Source organism: Endocarpon pusillum (genome assembly GCF_000464535.1).
Source record: "Endocarpon pusillum Z07020 unplaced genomic scaffold C713005, whole genome shotgun sequence".
Classification (NCBI taxonomy): Eukaryota; Fungi; Ascomycota; class Eurotiomycetes; order Verrucariales; family Verrucariaceae; genus Endocarpon; species Endocarpon pusillum.
Window position 1 is genome coordinate 146,010 of NW_006913556.1, and position 17,242 is coordinate 163,251.

General features: G+C 50.6%; 7 protein-coding genes across 7 annotated transcripts; 4 read left to right on the top strand and 3 right to left on the bottom strand.

The window, feature by feature from the left end:
* Positions 1–135: 135 nt before the first annotated feature.
* Positions 136–2,176, top strand: EPUS_04176 (uncharacterized protein; the record flags this gene model as incomplete). The annotated part of the gene is made up of 6 exons (XM_007788169.1): positions 136–234; positions 287–357; positions 416–563; positions 611–646; positions 694–2,011; positions 2,070–2,176. The coding sequence occupies 6 exons, from the start codon at positions 136–138 to the stop codon at positions 2,174–2,176; spliced, it is 1,779 nt and encodes a 592-aa protein (XP_007786359.1).
* A 41-nt stretch (positions 2,177–2,217) lies between these two features.
* On the bottom strand, positions 2,218–3,319 carry EPUS_04177 (uncharacterized protein; the record flags this gene model as incomplete). The annotated part of the gene is made up of 2 exons (XM_007788170.1): positions 2,218–2,612; positions 2,674–3,319. 2 exons carry the CDS (start codon positions 3,317–3,319, stop codon positions 2,218–2,220), a joined length of 1,041 nt encoding a protein of 346 aa, XP_007786360.1.
* Positions 3,320–3,652: 333 nt separating this feature from the next.
* Positions 3,653–5,540, top strand: EPUS_04178 (uncharacterized protein; the record flags this gene model as incomplete). Its single annotated transcript, XM_007788171.1, has 2 exons — positions 3,653–3,833; positions 3,901–5,540. The coding sequence occupies 2 exons, from the start codon at positions 3,653–3,655 to the stop codon at positions 5,538–5,540; spliced, it is 1,821 nt and encodes a 606-aa protein (XP_007786361.1).
* Positions 5,541–6,473: 933 nt separating this feature from the next.
* EPUS_04179 (uncharacterized protein) lies at positions 6,474–9,487 on the bottom strand (the record flags this gene model as incomplete). The annotated part of the gene is made up of 2 exons (XM_007788172.1): positions 6,474–8,246; positions 9,362–9,487. 2 exons carry the CDS (start codon positions 9,485–9,487, stop codon positions 6,474–6,476), a joined length of 1,899 nt encoding a protein of 632 aa, XP_007786362.1.
* A 972-nt stretch (positions 9,488–10,459) lies between these two features.
* EPUS_04180 (uncharacterized protein) lies at positions 10,460–10,788 on the top strand (the record flags this gene model as incomplete). The annotated part of the gene is made up of 2 exons (XM_007788173.1): positions 10,460–10,724; positions 10,772–10,788. 2 exons carry the CDS (start codon positions 10,460–10,462, stop codon positions 10,786–10,788), a joined length of 282 nt encoding a protein of 93 aa, XP_007786363.1.
* A 685-nt stretch (positions 10,789–11,473) lies between these two features.
* EPUS_04181 (uncharacterized protein) lies at positions 11,474–13,066 on the top strand (the record flags this gene model as incomplete). The annotated part of the gene is made up of 1 exon (XM_007788174.1): positions 11,474–13,066. The coding sequence occupies one exon, from the start codon at positions 11,474–11,476 to the stop codon at positions 13,064–13,066; it is 1,593 nt and encodes a 530-aa protein (XP_007786364.1).
* Positions 13,067–13,677: 611 nt separating this feature from the next.
* EPUS_04182 (Actin) lies at positions 13,678–15,092 on the bottom strand (the record flags this gene model as incomplete). The annotated part of the gene is made up of 4 exons (XM_007788175.1): positions 13,678–13,908; positions 13,969–14,207; positions 14,311–14,819; positions 14,875–15,092. The coding sequence occupies 4 exons, from the start codon at positions 15,090–15,092 to the stop codon at positions 13,678–13,680; spliced, it is 1,197 nt and encodes a 398-aa protein (XP_007786365.1).
* Between the last annotated feature and the right edge of the window lie 2,150 nt (positions 15,093–17,242).

Below are 17,242 nucleotides of genomic sequence, written 5' to 3' on the forward strand. Positions count from 1 at the left end.
CTTGTATGCCGCGGCATACCCCATTTGACGTTGTGAGGTCTGATGATCAACCCTATCTTCAGCGGGAGGTCCAAGTAGAAGACCACGTTGAGAGACGTGGGCGATGTTGTCTGAAATCAGTGATGAAGCGGTGCCATGAGACCCTTCTCTCGTTTCCGAGCATGGCATCTTCCCAGTGGATTCACCTCCCGGCGAGGCCTACTGACACAAGCAAGGGCCAAAGGCCCGTCAGAGGTGCGCGCATCCGATTGCACACACTACTCTGAGACTGGCTGAACCTGTGAAGCCGCCTTTGCTAGAAGATACGATTGGAGGCCACTTTGGGAAGATCGTGTCCCAACACGGTGACCGCAATGCGTTCGTGCCTCACTGTCCACTCCTTACAGGATAAGAGACACACTCATGTACCTTGCAGAGTCATATCCCGGCACCAAAGGCAGCGGTTGACATATCATGACCTCGATCTGAAGAGCAACAGTCTCGCGAGAGGTCTGCAGGAAACAGGGGTGAAGAAAGGTGACCGAGTTGCTGTTTCGCTAGGAAACAATATCGAGTACAGCGTTGTATGCGTGCAGAAACCAGTCTATAGAGATACGCTGAATCATGTCAGGCAACATATGCGCTGTTCAAACTCGGCGCCATTCTAGTCAGTCGATCACGCCAGTGCTTCTGACGAGATGCTCAATTTGACAGGTGCCACTCAATCCGGCGTTTAATGCTGCTCAAGTCATTTCCGCCCTCAGTCACCTTGCGGCCTCGCACCTGATCATCAGTACCGAGACCAATTTACCATTCAAAACACCCCGTTCCAATGTTCCACTGTTTGAACAGTTAACGCCGAATCTGGCCCGCCAAAATCTCCAGTCTCCCAGCGTGCCTAGTCTCAAGCACTTGATCCTCGTCGACAACTCCTCGGGTCGCGTTGATCCCGACCCTTTCAGATGTAGTACCTCCTTTCCTGACCTTCTCAACGGTCCTTCTTCCAGCGCACTTCCGCCTCAACACCTCTCCAATACTGACGTTGTCAACATCCAATTCACGTCTGGTACGACCTCCGCTCCGAAAGCGGCCTGCCTGTCTCATCGCTCGATTCTCAACAACGGCCACCAAATCGGCTCTCGCATGCGCCTTACAGCACGAGACATTGTATGTTGTCCTCCTCCACTCTTTCATTGCTTCGGATGTATCCTCGGGTACATGGCAACAGCCACCCACGGCTCTGCCATCGTCTTTCCTGCCGAAGCATTCGACCCGAAGGCCTCGCTTCTTGCCGTGCAAGAAGAAAAGGCGACGGCGCTATATGGCGTGCCGACCATGTTCTTGGCCGAGCTGGACTTGCTGGCTAATGGAACGGTGAGGAACGAGGGCTTTGGGCATTTGAGAACAGGGATAGCAGCGGGCAGTTCCATACCCGCAGAGATTATGCGGAAGCTGCACCAAACGCTAAATCTGACGGAGCTGACGATCTGTTACGGAATGACCGAGACCAGTCCCGTTTCTTGTATGACGGCCACAGATGACCCTATGGACAAGCGAATCAACTCGGTTGGGAGGCTGATGCCACACGTCGAGGCCAAGATTGTGGATGCTTTCGACGGTAAGAGAATTCTTGGAATCGCCGAAAGAGGCGAGTTAGCAGTGAGCGGATACCTGGTCATGAAGGGGTACTGGGGTCAACCGGAGAGGTCGGCCGAGGTCATGAGGACGGACGAGGAAGGCAAGCTGTGGATGCACACCGGTGACGAGGCCGCCATGGACGAAGAAGGCTTTGTCAGCATCACCGGCAGAATCAAAGATCTGATCATCCGCGGCGGAGAGAACATCCATCCTCTCGAGGTGGAGAATTGCCTGTTCGCGCATCCGGGGATCAAGGAAGTGAGTGTCGTAGGCTTGCCGGACGAGAAGTATGGTGAGGTCGTTGCCGCTTTCATTGTACCCAGGCAGGGCGCTGAGAAGACCAGCCGAGAAGAGATCAGGAACTGGGTCAGAGAACGGTTGAGCCATCATCTCGGTAAGCAAGAGTCCCTTTTCACACCTCGTAGATGCCGGCTGACTGACATGTTTTCAAGTCCCAAGCCATGTATTCCATGTAGAAGGATATCCTAAAACGGCAAGTGGCAAGATTCAGAAATTCAAGCTGAAAGAAATGGGCATCGAGCTGCTCAAGGGAGCTTGATTTGGCGAAGCATACTTGATGCAATCTCTGTACATAAATCCCTAGTTTTGGAAAAGGCGCTTCTTCATACCTTTTGTCTCACCTGCGATCTCGCCTTCGCTCTTCCGAAAAGGATTGTGAACGTGAACGTGAACGTGAACGTGAGCGCGAGCGTGAGGATGGATCATACTCGGGGTTCCTTCTACTGCTCCGGGAGCGGTGCCTCTCTGCTGGCCGGCCTTTTCTCGACCTCGAATCCGACCTGTCTCGAGGTCTGCGTCTCTTGCTTGAACTTCTCGACGTCGAGGATTGACCATTGGAAACATGTCTCCGCTGTTGATGGCGGGAGTGTCTATCTTTCTCATCGGTATCCTTTCTTCTGCTTCTGTGATCCCGGTCTTTATCCTCACGATGGCGGTGCCGATGGGCCCGTCTCTCGTCCAAATCATCTCGGTGTCTGTGAGATTTAGGCGCTCGATCCTCGCCGCGACTCCGGTCCCTCTCATGGTGATGCCTACGGTGACGCCTCTCTTTCTTCTCAATCCTAGCCAAAGCCTTTTCGATCTCTTGTTTCTTCTCCTCAATCAAGTACTGCCTCATAGGATCCTCCTCTTCGCCCTCCTTGATCCGTAGTAGTTCCTCCAGCTCCCGCTCCTCCTTGATCATGCCTCTCTTCCTGCGCTTCTTCTTCTTCTCCCCATCATCATCCTCCATCTCCTCTCCACTACTACTCCTCTTGCCATTCCCATTCACCACATCCCCATTCCCATCCCCCTCCCCCTCCCACCTCTCCACCCTCCACGTCTCCTCATCCTCCCCTTCCTTCTTCTTATATCTCGTATGATCCACCCTCAACAGCCTCCCCAACACCTGCGCACCCCCTAGATTATCCACCGCCAGATCACAACTCCGCTGGTCCTCGTACTTCAGGAACGCGAAACCCTTGCTCTTGCCCGACTCTCGGTCACGGACCAGGTTGAGGTGTGTCGGGTTGCCATACTGGCTGAAGATGGTGAGGAGATCGCCCTCGGAGAGGTCGAAGGGGAAGCCGCCGATGTAGATGTAGGCGGTGTCGCGGTAGTCGGCGTGCCACGAGGCGGAAGGGGGGACGGCAGCTTCGAGTTCGCGCTTGTTGAGCGCTTGGGTTTGGCGGATCGAGTTCATTGTGGGAGGGAAGGGCTGATCATGAGGGAGAGAGAGAGGGGCGGAACTGCTTTGCAGGATTCGCTGTTCGTGTGATAAAATATGTAGTTACTGTTATGTGTATAGGGAGTTGTGGGAGAGGGGTGCGGAGTTTGCGGGAGACCTCCGCGCTGCCCCCAAAAATGTTCGGCGCGTCAACTGTCAACTGTCAGATATAGACCATTGAACTGTCGGCACCACTGGATGATGAAAGACGACAGCCTTTGAAGTCCTTGTGACGAAAGACATTTGATAGAAGCCCTCACGTAACGCACTCCACCGCATCATTCATAGAATTGCCATGCACCCACCACAATGAGCACAGCCATGCAAACAAACCCCTTCCCTCTGGCTCAGTCCTACAGAGGAGGCAGCACCACCACCACCAGCAGGAAACCCGGCACCAAAGACACCACCGCAAAAGGAATATGGCTATCCATGCTGGACGAAGTCTCCCGCGGCAAGGACCTGGCAGAGAAACAATTGATCATCCTCGGTACGCACTCTACCTGCTACCCAACTCATCCACCCCCTTTCTAACCAAAGCAAATCCCGATGAGCAGGAGGAACACCAGACCAACAGCGCGCATTCCTCAGCACCCTACAGCCTCCGTCCGAAGCGTCCAACAATAACACCACCCGCCACCACCGCCGCACCAACAACCACCCCCCCAACCGCACCACCCAGAAACCGATCCCTATCTCCAACCGCTTCACCCTGGGCTACACCTACCACGACGTCCTCGACACGGATGGCGAAGATATCCTCGCTCGTCTCTCCATCCACATGCTCGCCAGCCCTTCTGCGGCCTTCGCCCCGCTGCTGAAACCGCTGTTCACGACGAAGACGGTCCCCAACACGCTGGTGACTATATTATTAGACTGGGAGGACCCGTTCAAGTGGCCGAGGCAGCTGAGGCAGTGGATTCGGATGCTAAGGAGGGTGGTGGAAGGGTTGGACCACGAGGTTAGGGAGGCGATGGAGGAGACGATGAAGGGGTGGAAGGAGAGGAGAATTGGGGCTGGGATCATGGGCGGAGAGGCCAAAACGGTGGATGCGCCGTTGGGGCCTGGCGAGTGGGAGGATGAGCTGGGCGTGCCGCTGAGTGTGGTGTGTTTGAATGCGGAGAAGCAGGAGAGGATGGAGAGGGAGTACGGATGGCAGGAGGGGGATTTTGATTTCCTGCTGCAGTGGACGAGATGTGTGCTGTTGAAGCGTGAGTCCCGATATTCCCAGGTGCGACAAGACAAGACAAGTGCTGAAACCGGTACGAATGCAGATGGCGCCTCACTAACCTACACCACCTCCTTCGACTCCAACAACGTCCGCACCCTCATCCACTCCAGTCTCGGCATACAATCCCTCCTGAAACGAGAAATCATCAAGCACAACGTCATAGACCGCGACAAGATCCTCATCCCTCCCAACTGGGATTCCTGGGGCAAGATCCGCATTCTACGAGAAGGCTTCGAGATGGAAACCGTCGCCAACGCCTGGTCGGTAGAAATCCAGTCTCCGCCAGAAGCCAAATTCGACCCCTCCGCCACTAAAACCCCAACCACAAACGGCGGCGCAAAATCAGCACAGACAGAAGATAGCCCAAGCCTCTCCACTTCCGAAGCAGCATCAGAAGTCAGCATCTCCCTCTTCACCTCCTCCCTCCCCAACCCCTTAGCGAACTCCAAACCCTTCGTCCCCTCCACCAGCACCTCCGACAAGGTCACCGTCCCAGACACGCAGACCTTCCTAGCCGCCCAAGCGCAGATCCTAGAACGATACCGCCAAGAAGACGAGCATAGCGAACGCGAACGCCAAAGACGGGGCCCCTCCGAGTCGGAGCTCCTAGAGCAGAGAATGGAGCGCAAAACCGCGGCAGCGCACGCGTTACTGGACGAAGTGGCTCGCCATCAGCAGCCGTACAAGATCAATGTGGGTGGGGTACAGATGGACGCGGAGGAAGTAACGAGACGGATTAGGGAGAGGGAGGCCGACAGGGACAGAGACAGTACGAGGACGCCGACGAGAAAGGGGTCGGCAGGAGGGAGTGGGAGTGGGGTTGCGACGCCGGATGGTGTGAAGGTGGATAATGAATCCTTGAACAATTATTTCCAGGGGCTGCTGAAGAAGGCGAAGGAGTCGAGTGGAGGTCAGAGTCAAGGTCAGAGTCCGCGGGGTGGGAGTAGCTTGCCTGGGGATCGGTGACCATCATGCATCCTCCTGCTTGATGTTGCGAGGCGTCTCTCAGCACTAGGCTTGCATGGCGGCAGGGTTGAGATGGAATGTCTGTTGGCTGCCAACCTTTCGAAGCATGGTTGGGCCCCTAGTCGAGCTCTTCAAGCTGCGAGATGGAAGAAAAGAAAAGAAAAGGAGGCGAGAAGTGCATGTAGAGGCACGTAGCCATACCACCGCTGAAGTGCGTGCTGGGTGTAGTTGGAACAACACCTTTCCGCATATTGACGTGTCTTTTGCTTTTGGAGACCGGCTTAGAATGCCCAATGATCAGAGATCTCTTGCTATCAATGGCTATCAATGGCTATCATTCCGACGGGAAACGTTTAGTCTTCATCGACTCTGAATCGACCATTCACGAGGACGACACAGCACAAGCAGCAGAGGCTTCGTCCATCCAACGGATAAAGACACCAGGCGGCATTTTAGACGCGGCTCAACAGGAATAATTCGGAGGACACGGATATGGACGCTTCGGTAATCCATCGTCGACGGAAGAATTCCACAGGACTTCAATTCTTGATACAACGCTAAGGATCCACAACACTTTCCCAATGCACGGTAGTATTCAGTAATTCATGGTGCGGATATTGTGATAAATGACCTTTTTTTGATTTGCAAAAGTGAACAACGGTAAAGGGTGCTTGTTAAAGTTGCGGAAGGAGTCCTCAGCTCAGCAGTATCATGAGCAGTGAGTGATAGAAAATGTTGAGAGGAGAATTGGGCATGGTAATGATAACACTAGATAGGGAAGACAACCATGAACTAGTTACTCCATACAGAGTTCTCCCAGTCATTGAATTGGTCATCAGACCTTGATATACGTATAATTCCCTAACTAGGTGAAATGAAAGTATTATATATGTCTAAGACGTTTGAACAGTGCCCATCTCCATTCAGATTTCATTATTTCAGACAAACTTTACGTCGCTTTCCCAGCGGCGAATGTCTCAACAAATGACATGGCCAAGGAGGAATTTTTGCATCGACCGTACCCACACGGCAAGCGAAGTCGGTATGGTTTTCGATAACTAAAAAGTATGCAGCTGAAGACTGTGTCAAAAGCCATAGCAACTCCCATTTGCCCTCACATAACATTTTGGAAACAATTTTGGGATCCCCTGGACCTTGAGATAAGCTCAGTGTCGCATCGAAGCCTGCGATAGTGCATGCAGATGGTCGCTCAGGATCTTGGACCTTGAGCATACTGCTTGGGAGAGCCCATGCGTCTAGGTGCAGAGCAAGGGGGTACGAAAACTGAAATGCATCTTCTGCAGAGTTGAGTGGTAGGTAATTAAGCTCCACCAGACAACCGACTTCGACCTCCAAAAAGACACTGGCCGAATTGGAGCCAACACTAAACCAGTCACTCACCATGAAGTCTATCTCTCCAGCCCACCCAGCCCACGACCAGGATGGAAAATCAGACCGTCGGTGGGGTTTCGCCAATGTGGACCAGCAGTGTTGTTTGTGGCACCAGAGCAACCCTCGGCGTATGGACTTGTAACCATTATGTTCGTAAGGGACCCCCCATACCTGGCATATAGGATACCAGGAACTCCTCAAGTGTCTCATAATCCCAGCAAAAGCTTTAAGGGAGTCTTCCTCAAAACTTAGCTCCTTCGCTGTATATTGGCTTGCAAGGTCGAAGTATCTGAGCCGGCTGGAAAGATTTGAAGTGCCCTCTTCACCCGAAAAGATACCAGGATGGTGGACCCCCCAAAACAGAGATCTGGCAGTTACATGAAAAACATCCAAATCGCCCTGGAAACTTTCAGAGCAATTCATCCTATTACACTCAAAATAGGTCTGATCTTCTGTGAAGACGAGACGGCGCTGAGAGAGCACGGCTTCCTGATACGTCCAAGCTCTAGTCCACCATCTTGAACTGGTGATCGTATGGTGCGGATGGGCCATACTGGAGACGAGTCTAATGTTGCCGATCTTTGCTACCGGCTGAGCTCTCCGACGTCTCTTTCCAACGCCAGGCAAGCCGTAATTATCGTCTTCTCCTGCAGCTGCAATTATGGTGACCTCTGCTCCTCTATAGATCTTGTCCATCTGACTTATTTGGTCATGCTTCAGAGTTGGGTTGTCTTGATCAATGCAGAGCTTATCAACCCAAAGATATCGCAACCCCAGTGCCTTGGTGACCTGGATGGCATCTAGAACGACATTGGGAAGACATGACCGCAGCACCTTCGCTCCACCGGTGAATATCGTGACCCCATTACAGCTGCCTCCTTTCGAGCCGCCCCAAACGTAGCTCAGTGCCACATACCGAAATAAAATCGGAGCAGCTATCACCAAGAATGAACTGCAGTCAAGTAGCTTCAACCCTGCTAGTACAGGTTGCTCGCTCGTGCAGCGATTTGCATGATGCGACCTGCAATATTCGAGCCACTGTACCACCCTAGAGTAGTTCACTTGACTTGGGACGGCCGGTGGTGCGAAGGTTCCTTGTTGCTTGCTACCATCCTGGTAGCAGAACAGTGCGCCTACCTTCTTTATAGCGGCTGCAAGTGCATGACTTCCAAAGTCGAAGGCTTTAGGAACAACCGCGAGGTACGCCTGGTCCTGTGCCCTTATATCCGTGGGATTGTAATGAGTCTTATGACCTTGGATAAAGTGGGAGTTTGTTAGAAGAGAAAAGGCCCGAAGTTGATATTGCTGAGATTTCTGATGCGGGTCAGCAGGGATGCGCACTGCAAAAAAGACTCGACATAGAGCACAATTACTTCCAGAGGCTTGATCACACAGTGTACCAAGTGAGGCGATAAAGATGCCACCCGGATTGCTGTTTTGAAGAGTGTCCGCGCTAAGATCAAACACTTTTTGAAAGTCAATCTGACAGCATGCCTCACAGACAAATTCATCTTGCTCAGATAGAACGTATCTTTTCCTTGTTCGCACAAAGTGTGGCTCTGTATTATCAACCTTTCTCTTTCGTGCATGATTATAGCCTGTGAGAGAGGCGGTTCTCCTTTGTGTTTAAATGCTCAACCAACGAGTGTGATGATTGAGAATGTAGAATAGTCGGTGAAGTGCGCAAAGGTGAGCAGGCCACAACGTGTATATCATTCGCAACTGCTGATAAGTCAATAGTGCTGGGTGACTGAACAACATAACTAGGGCCAATAATCTGTCGAGTAGACCTTGATGTCACAGACCTTTGGCGGCTTCAGAAGTTGGGTCGATCTCACGGGCTCAGGGAGACACAGGCAACTCTCTCTCTCGTCACCCAGCTTAGAATGGTCTTGTTGGGGCTGCAACACAGTGATTCTTCTCTAGATATGCACGATAGCAGGATGTTGGACGAGCAGGAACTCGCCCCCAAAAGGACCGTGAAAATAGCTTCTGTCTGACACAAGATGAGACAATCAAATTCCCACTGACAATTTGATAATTTGGATACCGCCGAGTATCAAAGGGTGGCATTCAACAGGATACAGTAGGACGGAACTCTCACTATTTCCAGTCACCTAGCTCCGGTCCGCCATACCGCCCTAGTTAAGGGGCCGGAGGGCTGTCTGTCTGCCTCTGCTTGGCAAGAAAAGGAGACTGAATTCCCTGACTCGGAGTGCTTAAATGCGTACACTCCTCAGAGAATTCGTTCCTACAGGTAACCGTTGGTACCTTCGTGCCAGTCACTGGTGTACGTCTCCATAGGAATCTGCTTGACACGAAGGAGATGAATGGTGAAGTGCCAAGGAATGCTGACTCCGCAAAACTGGACCAATTAGAGGCCTGTATTTGAAAAAGATGAAACCCCCATGTTTTGACGCCTCACCTACATGCCTTTCTTTCATGAAGTGACCTCCATAGCCATCTACTCCTGAAAATGTCACGCTGTGATGGGCAATACGATCTCGTGGATCCTGATCCTGACATTGCTGGAATTGGAGTAAGTCCTTATCCATTACCTGAGGCGAGGTTGCCAGAAAATCTATTGAACATGATCTAACCTTGGTAGCAGGTCTTGCTAGCATTTCTTTGCAGCGCTGCGTTGACAGTCTTCTGCGCAGTGGTAGCGGATGCGATAAGCGCCGGGCTTTCTTTTTGGCCGCTCAGCAGAATCCCCAGTACTCGCAAGCAATTTTGGACTGCCGTGCTCGATCGTTTCATCCTGGGGTTGAGCGACCAGCAACTGGTGACGGGGTTTTCGATTCTCATCATTGGGTTTGTCAAGATCAGACACCTTTCCATCTATCATTTTCATCTCATTATATCCCTGGCCATGTTTTCCTGTAGTGCCCATCTGGCATCGGTCCTCAGTTTGCGGCGGTATTTCCAAAGCCGGCCCATGATGGCTAAGCTCAGATTTTTCGTTATGATCACTTTCGCTTTTGCTCTGATGATAGCGCTGCTCATGGCTGGGGGTCCCTCTTTGTTCCCAATGATGGATCTTCGCTGTCCCACCATTTGTTCAATCCAAAATGATTATTGGGCAAACGGCGCGGCACTACACAAAGTGTCCGGTATAGTACTTTGCATCGTACTGATGTTTTGCTATTGGACCGCTTTGTCGCATATGCTACCCAATGTCATTCTTACCAAATGGATGTTTACCAAGCCTCTCGAATTCCTAGAGCGGATGCTGCGGACCTACCAGTTCCATGAGCGCTTCATGCATTGGAGACCGCATATTCCCGCTATACTGTTCTCGCAGGGCACGCAACTTGTCTGGTGGGTGATAAGTTGTCTATTTTCGGTGACCCAACGGTTTCCACCCTCAAATCCAGTTCGAGGTTCAGAAAATGCCTGGGGATTTGGGCAACTTCTCGCCCTTTTCTAATCACGCTCCCCTTCCTAAGTGCAGCGGAGATAATTTTTGGTGAGTGCAAGCAAGGGTGGATGTGGGATTTGAAGAGATTAAATTTTGCTGAAATGCCATGGATCTAGAGGAACAAATTCATGAAAGCAATGGCGACGGCGTCACACCTGTGACTCTACCGTTGGACAACCCGGGTGAGACTGAAAGGCGAGATGTTGCGCATGAGGCATCGAGCTTCACACAGCCAAGACGAGTAGACACTGAACAACGCATCGATGGCCTTGATCAGGCTACGAGCCCTGCAACACAGCAGAACAACATGGGAGACGAACGCCAAGTCCTACGGGGCTCGGCCAGGACTACTGCAATCTCACCGGTCGAGGGTTCGACGCCTATAGAAAGAAGACCGACAACTGACTTAGATACATAGTCCAAGACATCAAGTAGTTGGGTCTGTATTGAAATGGTTAAGATACTCGGACATAGATAAGTTGGAGTGGCGGAATTGGATTAATCATGATGATATGACAGCACATGCATGCGGAAATTTAGTAAAAGTAAGATTCTCCCGGTTAGAGCTAGGTCCTCCGGTCCTCCGGTCCGGGACCTGCGCACCCTAGACCTCTTGGCGCTAAGGTATAGTTACTAGTACTACGGTCCTTAAATGCTCCGCTCATCCTTCGACGCCGCTTTTATGTATCATTAGCTCACCCCCAACGCTCATCCAACGCTGCAAGAGGCTGCTCCAGGATAGCCCGCCCTTTCTCATGCCCTTGCACTGCCGTCCTGCCAGCGGTCCAGGGCAATCCCCTGTATCCTTGACTGTACTGACCAGCCCCTGCGCCTCCTGATGCGCTCGCTCCCCAAATCATCACCGGCGATGTGGTCATCGATCAAGTTCTGGATGCCGCCAGTTTGCCCGTAGGTAGTAGGAAGAAAGGATTGATATCGAATCGAGTTGCTCACGTATCAAGGTAAGAGATTCGAGATGATTGAATTCTTTTTCCATGCCGTGAATTTATCACCACAGGCCTGAGGTTGGCCGGTCTCTGAACCGCGCCTCATAAGTCACATTGGCCGTAGGCAACCTGCATTGATCGGCCATAAGTGATTGGCCATTGCACTTGAAACAATGGCACTCTTACCTTCCGGTAGGCCATCGTGGAGAAGCTCGTTTCTTCCGACGACAGCCTATCGATATCGACCCCTTGAGCAAGATCATATCAGGTTGCTGCGTCTACTCCCTCCGGCATCTGGGGAACAACCCGTCGACAGATCGACAATCCAATGCGAGTTATTCCATGTTCCTCTGGCACAAGCAGGCGAGTATGAGGCGTTGTCGTATTGTTGGGGACCTTCCGAGCGAACAGAGACGGTCCGTATCGAGGCAACCGGATTGCAGCTTCCACCAAGTGTACTCCGCGTCACAAACAGTCTTTATGTCGCCTTGAGAAACCTACGGTGGCCTTCGGAGACGCGAGTTCTATGGATTGATCAACTGTCCATCGATCAAGATGACACAGCCGAGAAAAGCGCTCAAATTCGCCGCATGGGCGAAATTTATAGCAAAGCGAGGTGCACCGTCGTCTGGCTGGGCCCTCGGGGTTATGATGCAGAGCTGCTGGAGGATATGTACCGTCGTCTCTCCATTCTCCAGTCCAATACTCAGGACTCGGGTGGTGTGCTCATGCTGGACCACGACATCCTGGCACGGATGATTGGCACATCACATGAAGAAGAGAAGCACAATGAAATGGTGCAAAGAAGGAGACTTCTCCTGGAGAAGTTTCTCGACCTGCCCTGGTTCCGTCGCGCTTGGGTCTACCAGGAGGCGGTGATTGCATTGCGAGTCGACATGATATGGGGAGACATTGTACTTCCTCTCGACTTTGTCACTGGTCTGGTGGTCTCGGCCTACAGCATTGGAAAGAGTGCGGAAGATGGGCGATGGCATAAGAGAATCAAGAAGACCAGAGGCTTCGCACCAGTCCGCACCATCTACCACGACCGAAAAGCCCACAGAAGGAGAGAACTGAACTTCTTGCACGTTCTATGGCATGCGCGGAAGCACCTCGACACCACCGATCCCCGCGACTATGTCTATGCATTTCTCGCTGTCAACAAATACATCGACAGCCCGAGCGAGCCTCCTCAAAGTGCCATCAGCCCGCTCCAAGACTCAATCACGCCAAACTATGGAGACCCTATAGGGACCATGTACACGGACCTTGCACTTGCTGCAATCCGCAGTACTCATTCACTCGACATTCTCCAGTATGTTGTTTCCACCAAATCATCTCCCATGACCTGCACGCTCCCAACATGGGTTCCGAACTGGGCAAATCGACAGTTCGTTTGTGGGAGTCCGATATCCGTGCCTGGTGTCCCCTACCGTCAGAGCGCGTCCCGGGAGAAGGTTTGTACACCACCATCCATGAACTCCAGTCCGCTCGAGCTCCCAGTGCTAGGTCACACGGCGGGCTGCATCAGTGCTATTCTACGGCACAGCTTCCAGCATACTTATTTCGCTCCTACTCTCAAGGAAGCCTTTCGGCTCGACAAACTTGAGGCTCGGCTGATCAGAGAAGCACAGAGGCTGGCTCCAGAAGAGTCGGCAAACCATGTACCGGGCTGGTTGCCCATGGATTCACGAGAGACTCTCCTTTGTACCATCCTGGCGAATGGCTCGTTCACCCCTTTGGGCCAAATGAACCACTCGATTTAAGAGCTTCTCCAAGCCTACGAGAATGAAAACGATCCCCTTGCTGCCGTAGATGGTGATGCAGAGTTGCGCCAATACCTGCGACAGACTGGTGAGGTGGCAAGTGGTAAAAGAGTGTTCTTAACGGACCAACTCGATATAGGCCTTGGCTTCTCAACCATCAGAGAGGGTGACATTGTTTGTGTTTTGTATGGATCCAGGATGCCCTGTATCTTGCGAAAGGAGGATAATTCCCAACATAGATACACAGTTGTCGGCCTGTGCTACCTCCACGGCTGGATGGATGGCGAAAGAAATCCTCGAAATTGGGAGTGGTGGAACGAGACCCCAGAATCATTTGTCCTGGTATGAGGTATCTGCATAACTGTTCTTAGTCAACCAAATTCTAGGCAGGGCATCTTCTCGCTAGATATCATGTTCATCAAGCCTTGAATGCCGCAACCTCCGTTTCCGTTTAGAACGTCTTATGATTTGCGTGCGAAGTTCCGCATGGACGAACGCAATTTGAAAAGATCAAAGTACCTAATCGTATGGACCGAGACATCCTATTAAATAGCTGTGATCGAATCGTGGACTCTCGCCCATGAACTTCAGGCATGGAAAAGACAAAGCGATCAAAAACATTTCCGGTGCACGATAGATGGCCCAGATTCATCATAATCTTGTTTGGACACCCACATTTGTTCGAAGCTCGATAGCGATGCGAGGATCGAGGCCCCAAGCCAAACAGAGTATTTCCTCTCGGGTGGCGCAATGATCTTCACCCTCATCCCGCCAGGTGCTAATACTGTCATCTCTTTTTGCATCCTGTCGCCGAAACCAGGGTACATGGTGCTTCCTCCAGCCTACGTAAAACCCAAGTGAGAATTGCATGGTGACAACGTGGTTCAGTGTTGCAGACTTACCAGCACAATGTTCCCATATAGTTCTCTTCTTATGTCGCGGTCACATTTGACAATCGAACTGAACGCGGCCACATGCAGTCCAACAGACTCGAGACCCACGAGCGAAGGTTGGAATAGCGCTTCTGGTGCTCTGAAGCGCTCGTTGCCGATAGTAATAACCTGGCCATCTGGCAATTCATACGACTTCTCTAGGTTTCCAGCTCTTGCGGTAGGACGCTCGAATCGAATTATCGGTCGAACTGGATCAGAAGGAGAGTCAATGGCATTTTCCATGCTCGCAGACTAGTACTTGTGGGATGGGCTCGACTCCGTGTTGCTTAAAGTAGATAGGAAATCACGAACCTTCCGTGTAAAGATCGTTGAAAGACGCATGATCCGAGACCTCACTCGTAACCGTCGCTGCTGAGTAATCCGATGAGGCGCTATTCATGGATGTCCCGCTTAGGCCACTTGAGTTGGATTGTATGGAGGAACGGCGGCTAACATCCGGTTCATTGGCTCCCCCAGCTGTGGTAACAACCTCCTGCTCGAAGTCCAATGCGGTATAGCACAATTTCTCTTTGATGTCTTGAACGATCATGCGTTCAGCCGTAGTGGAGAAAGGATAGCCTCTTTCTGCTAAGATCCACATCAAATAATCGGTAAGATCCCGCCCAGCAAGATCGACTCGGCTGACCGCATGAGGTAACATAAAACCCTCGTAAACTGGCACCACGTGAGTAGTTTTCTCTCCTGCGTCGATAACAAGGCCGGTTGTGAGGCCACTGGCATAAAGTGCAAGAACTGCAGCGACTGAGACATAGTAGGCAGGGCTATTGAAAGCCTCGAACACAATTTGGGTCATTCTCTCTCTTCAAGGTTGGGAGAAGTTAGTAAGCGGACGAGCTCGATCCTCAAGTTCCTCACCTATTGCTGGCGGGCGTGAGGGGAGCATCTGTCATGAGAACAGGATGTTCCTCTGGCGCAACCCTGAGTTCATTGTAGAAAGTATGGTGCCAAAGCTTTTCCATGTCGTCCCAGTTAGTGACTACCGTGTGTTGGACAGGGTTTCTCAGTGTCAATATTCCTCGTTTTACTTGAGCTTCGTGCCCGACGTAAGAGTCTTTTTGTCCCATTCCAACCATCATGCTTCAAATAAACGTTAAAAGAGAATATACTGAACTTGATCAGATCCTGTCTTACCGAGGGTATCTTGGGCGACCCACGACCGTTGCTGTCGGCTCTCAGATCTCGTATTACTTTACCGTTGCCGATTTCCTTTGATAGTAGGCGTATACTCACGAAACACTGCACGCGGTGCATCGTCTCCCGCGAATCCTGCTTTGATCATGCAGCCACTAAACATCCACTGTGAGAATTATTTATTGATTCCGTTGTGGTGATGTCTGACCCATTATCGATGACCACAGCAGCAACTTTTTCTTCCATTTTTCCTATGGTGGCCGAAGGCAGACCTCTAGACCCGGTGGCTCCAGTCAAGTTGTGGTCAACTTACACCTTCAGGCTGTGAGTATAGCATAAGTCCATCCAGTCCGATGACTTATGATGGAAATATAGCTGCTCCTGAACGTACGGGGAGTACTAGTAGATCGGTGCATGCTCCGAAAAAGCTGCATGCATACTACGTAGTGTGCACAGAACACTTTTTTCGGCGTCAGCCTCTCAATCCTTCAGCTGTGTAGCAAAAGATTGGTCAAGCATGCCATGCCTCACTCCCAACTTCCCGGGTCTTACTACTTACTATGCTAGGCCCGATTGGCCCAGACCGGAAGTGAGCTGCGAGCAGATTTTAGATCAAGTGATGAACTGTGCTGACTAATCGACGGATCAGTGTGGAAATAGCAAGTTGTTCTATCTAATTCAGTGCGAGGAGCGCGCATTTATACGTACAAAGTTGCTATCCCCTCCGTCCCTGAACAGGGGTGTAGAATGGTCCAATTAGCGCTGTCGATCACTACGAAGGGCACAAAATGTCAACAAACGTCTCTTTTGGGCGAATTGAGGCCATTCTATCTAGCAATTGACTCCAATTGAGTGGTGATATTGTTGCCAACAGCTTCCTTCGATACAGAGCCAAATTTGGCACTTGCTGCATTTGAAATAGGTCCTTGACCCACCAGAAATAGCCTCATTTGCGCCATTTACAGCTGTTTCTGTAATATTTGTTCCGAATTTGCGCTTAGGAGCCCTTTTGCGTACACAGCCAGGCTTGTGAAGCTTTCCCTATTCGCACCAACCGTGAGTTTTCTCTCGCACGCGTTTATAGTGGCGTTGAGAGACTACCGTAGGTAAAGGCTGGGATTATTCCTCCTCTTTCGGATTATTCGAATATAGTAATTGGTTGTATAGAGCGCTTATAAAAGTCCTATGAGTATCGTGATTCTGCACGTTATTACTCTATTTCTATAGTAGATACGCATTAGTATAAGTAACGTTAAGAAGAAAGAAAAACAAGGGCCACCATGTTCAATAATTCTGCTTATAATAGCATATAAAACTCGCACGTAATTAATTAGCTTAGTCCACGCCCTTTATATAGTGGTTATATTTATTAATAGCTATTAGAATAAAGAGCTTTTTGAACAGTTGACTGTCAAAAACAGGCAATAAAATTCGTTGATTTTCAGACATTATTTTTGGGCATCTTTATGTATACTGAACTTTATCCTCGACTCTGTAGAGGCTGTAAGCAGTCGAAATAGCGCTAACAGCCTTATTATCTTGCTAAATGAAGCAGAGAGTATTATTATCGATAACCTCTGCTATTGTAGAGTCCTATAGTAGCTTATTTTGCTTGAAATAGCTCTGAAGATGTAAAGGAAATCTGTCAGCCTTTTTGCACGTTATACTCATGCAATAGACTCCCATGGTTAACAGGCACTATGCAACAGGCATATTTAGAAACAGATTATCTAAATAAACACAGAATTTGAGCTGTTTTAGAAGCTGTTTGGCCAAGCGTAAAACAAGCGCAAATATAGGTGCTAACAAGGTGCGCTTAGCGCCTACAGAGCGCAGGCGCGGCCAGCTCGTTTTTATTCCCTTCTCAAGTGTTTCAACTTCATCTATTCTAGAGTGAAATAACCAGCTCCAAATATATCTATAATCGCTAATACACTATAGCTTATAGCCTGTATCAATAGGCTTGTTCTTTAGCTTGATTATATACTTCGAACGGCCTGCAAAGGCGACCATAGCCTCATCAATAGCGATATGAGAGGAGAGATAGAAGGAATTTCGACAAGCAGTTCAAATAAGGTCAGCTATGCGTTAA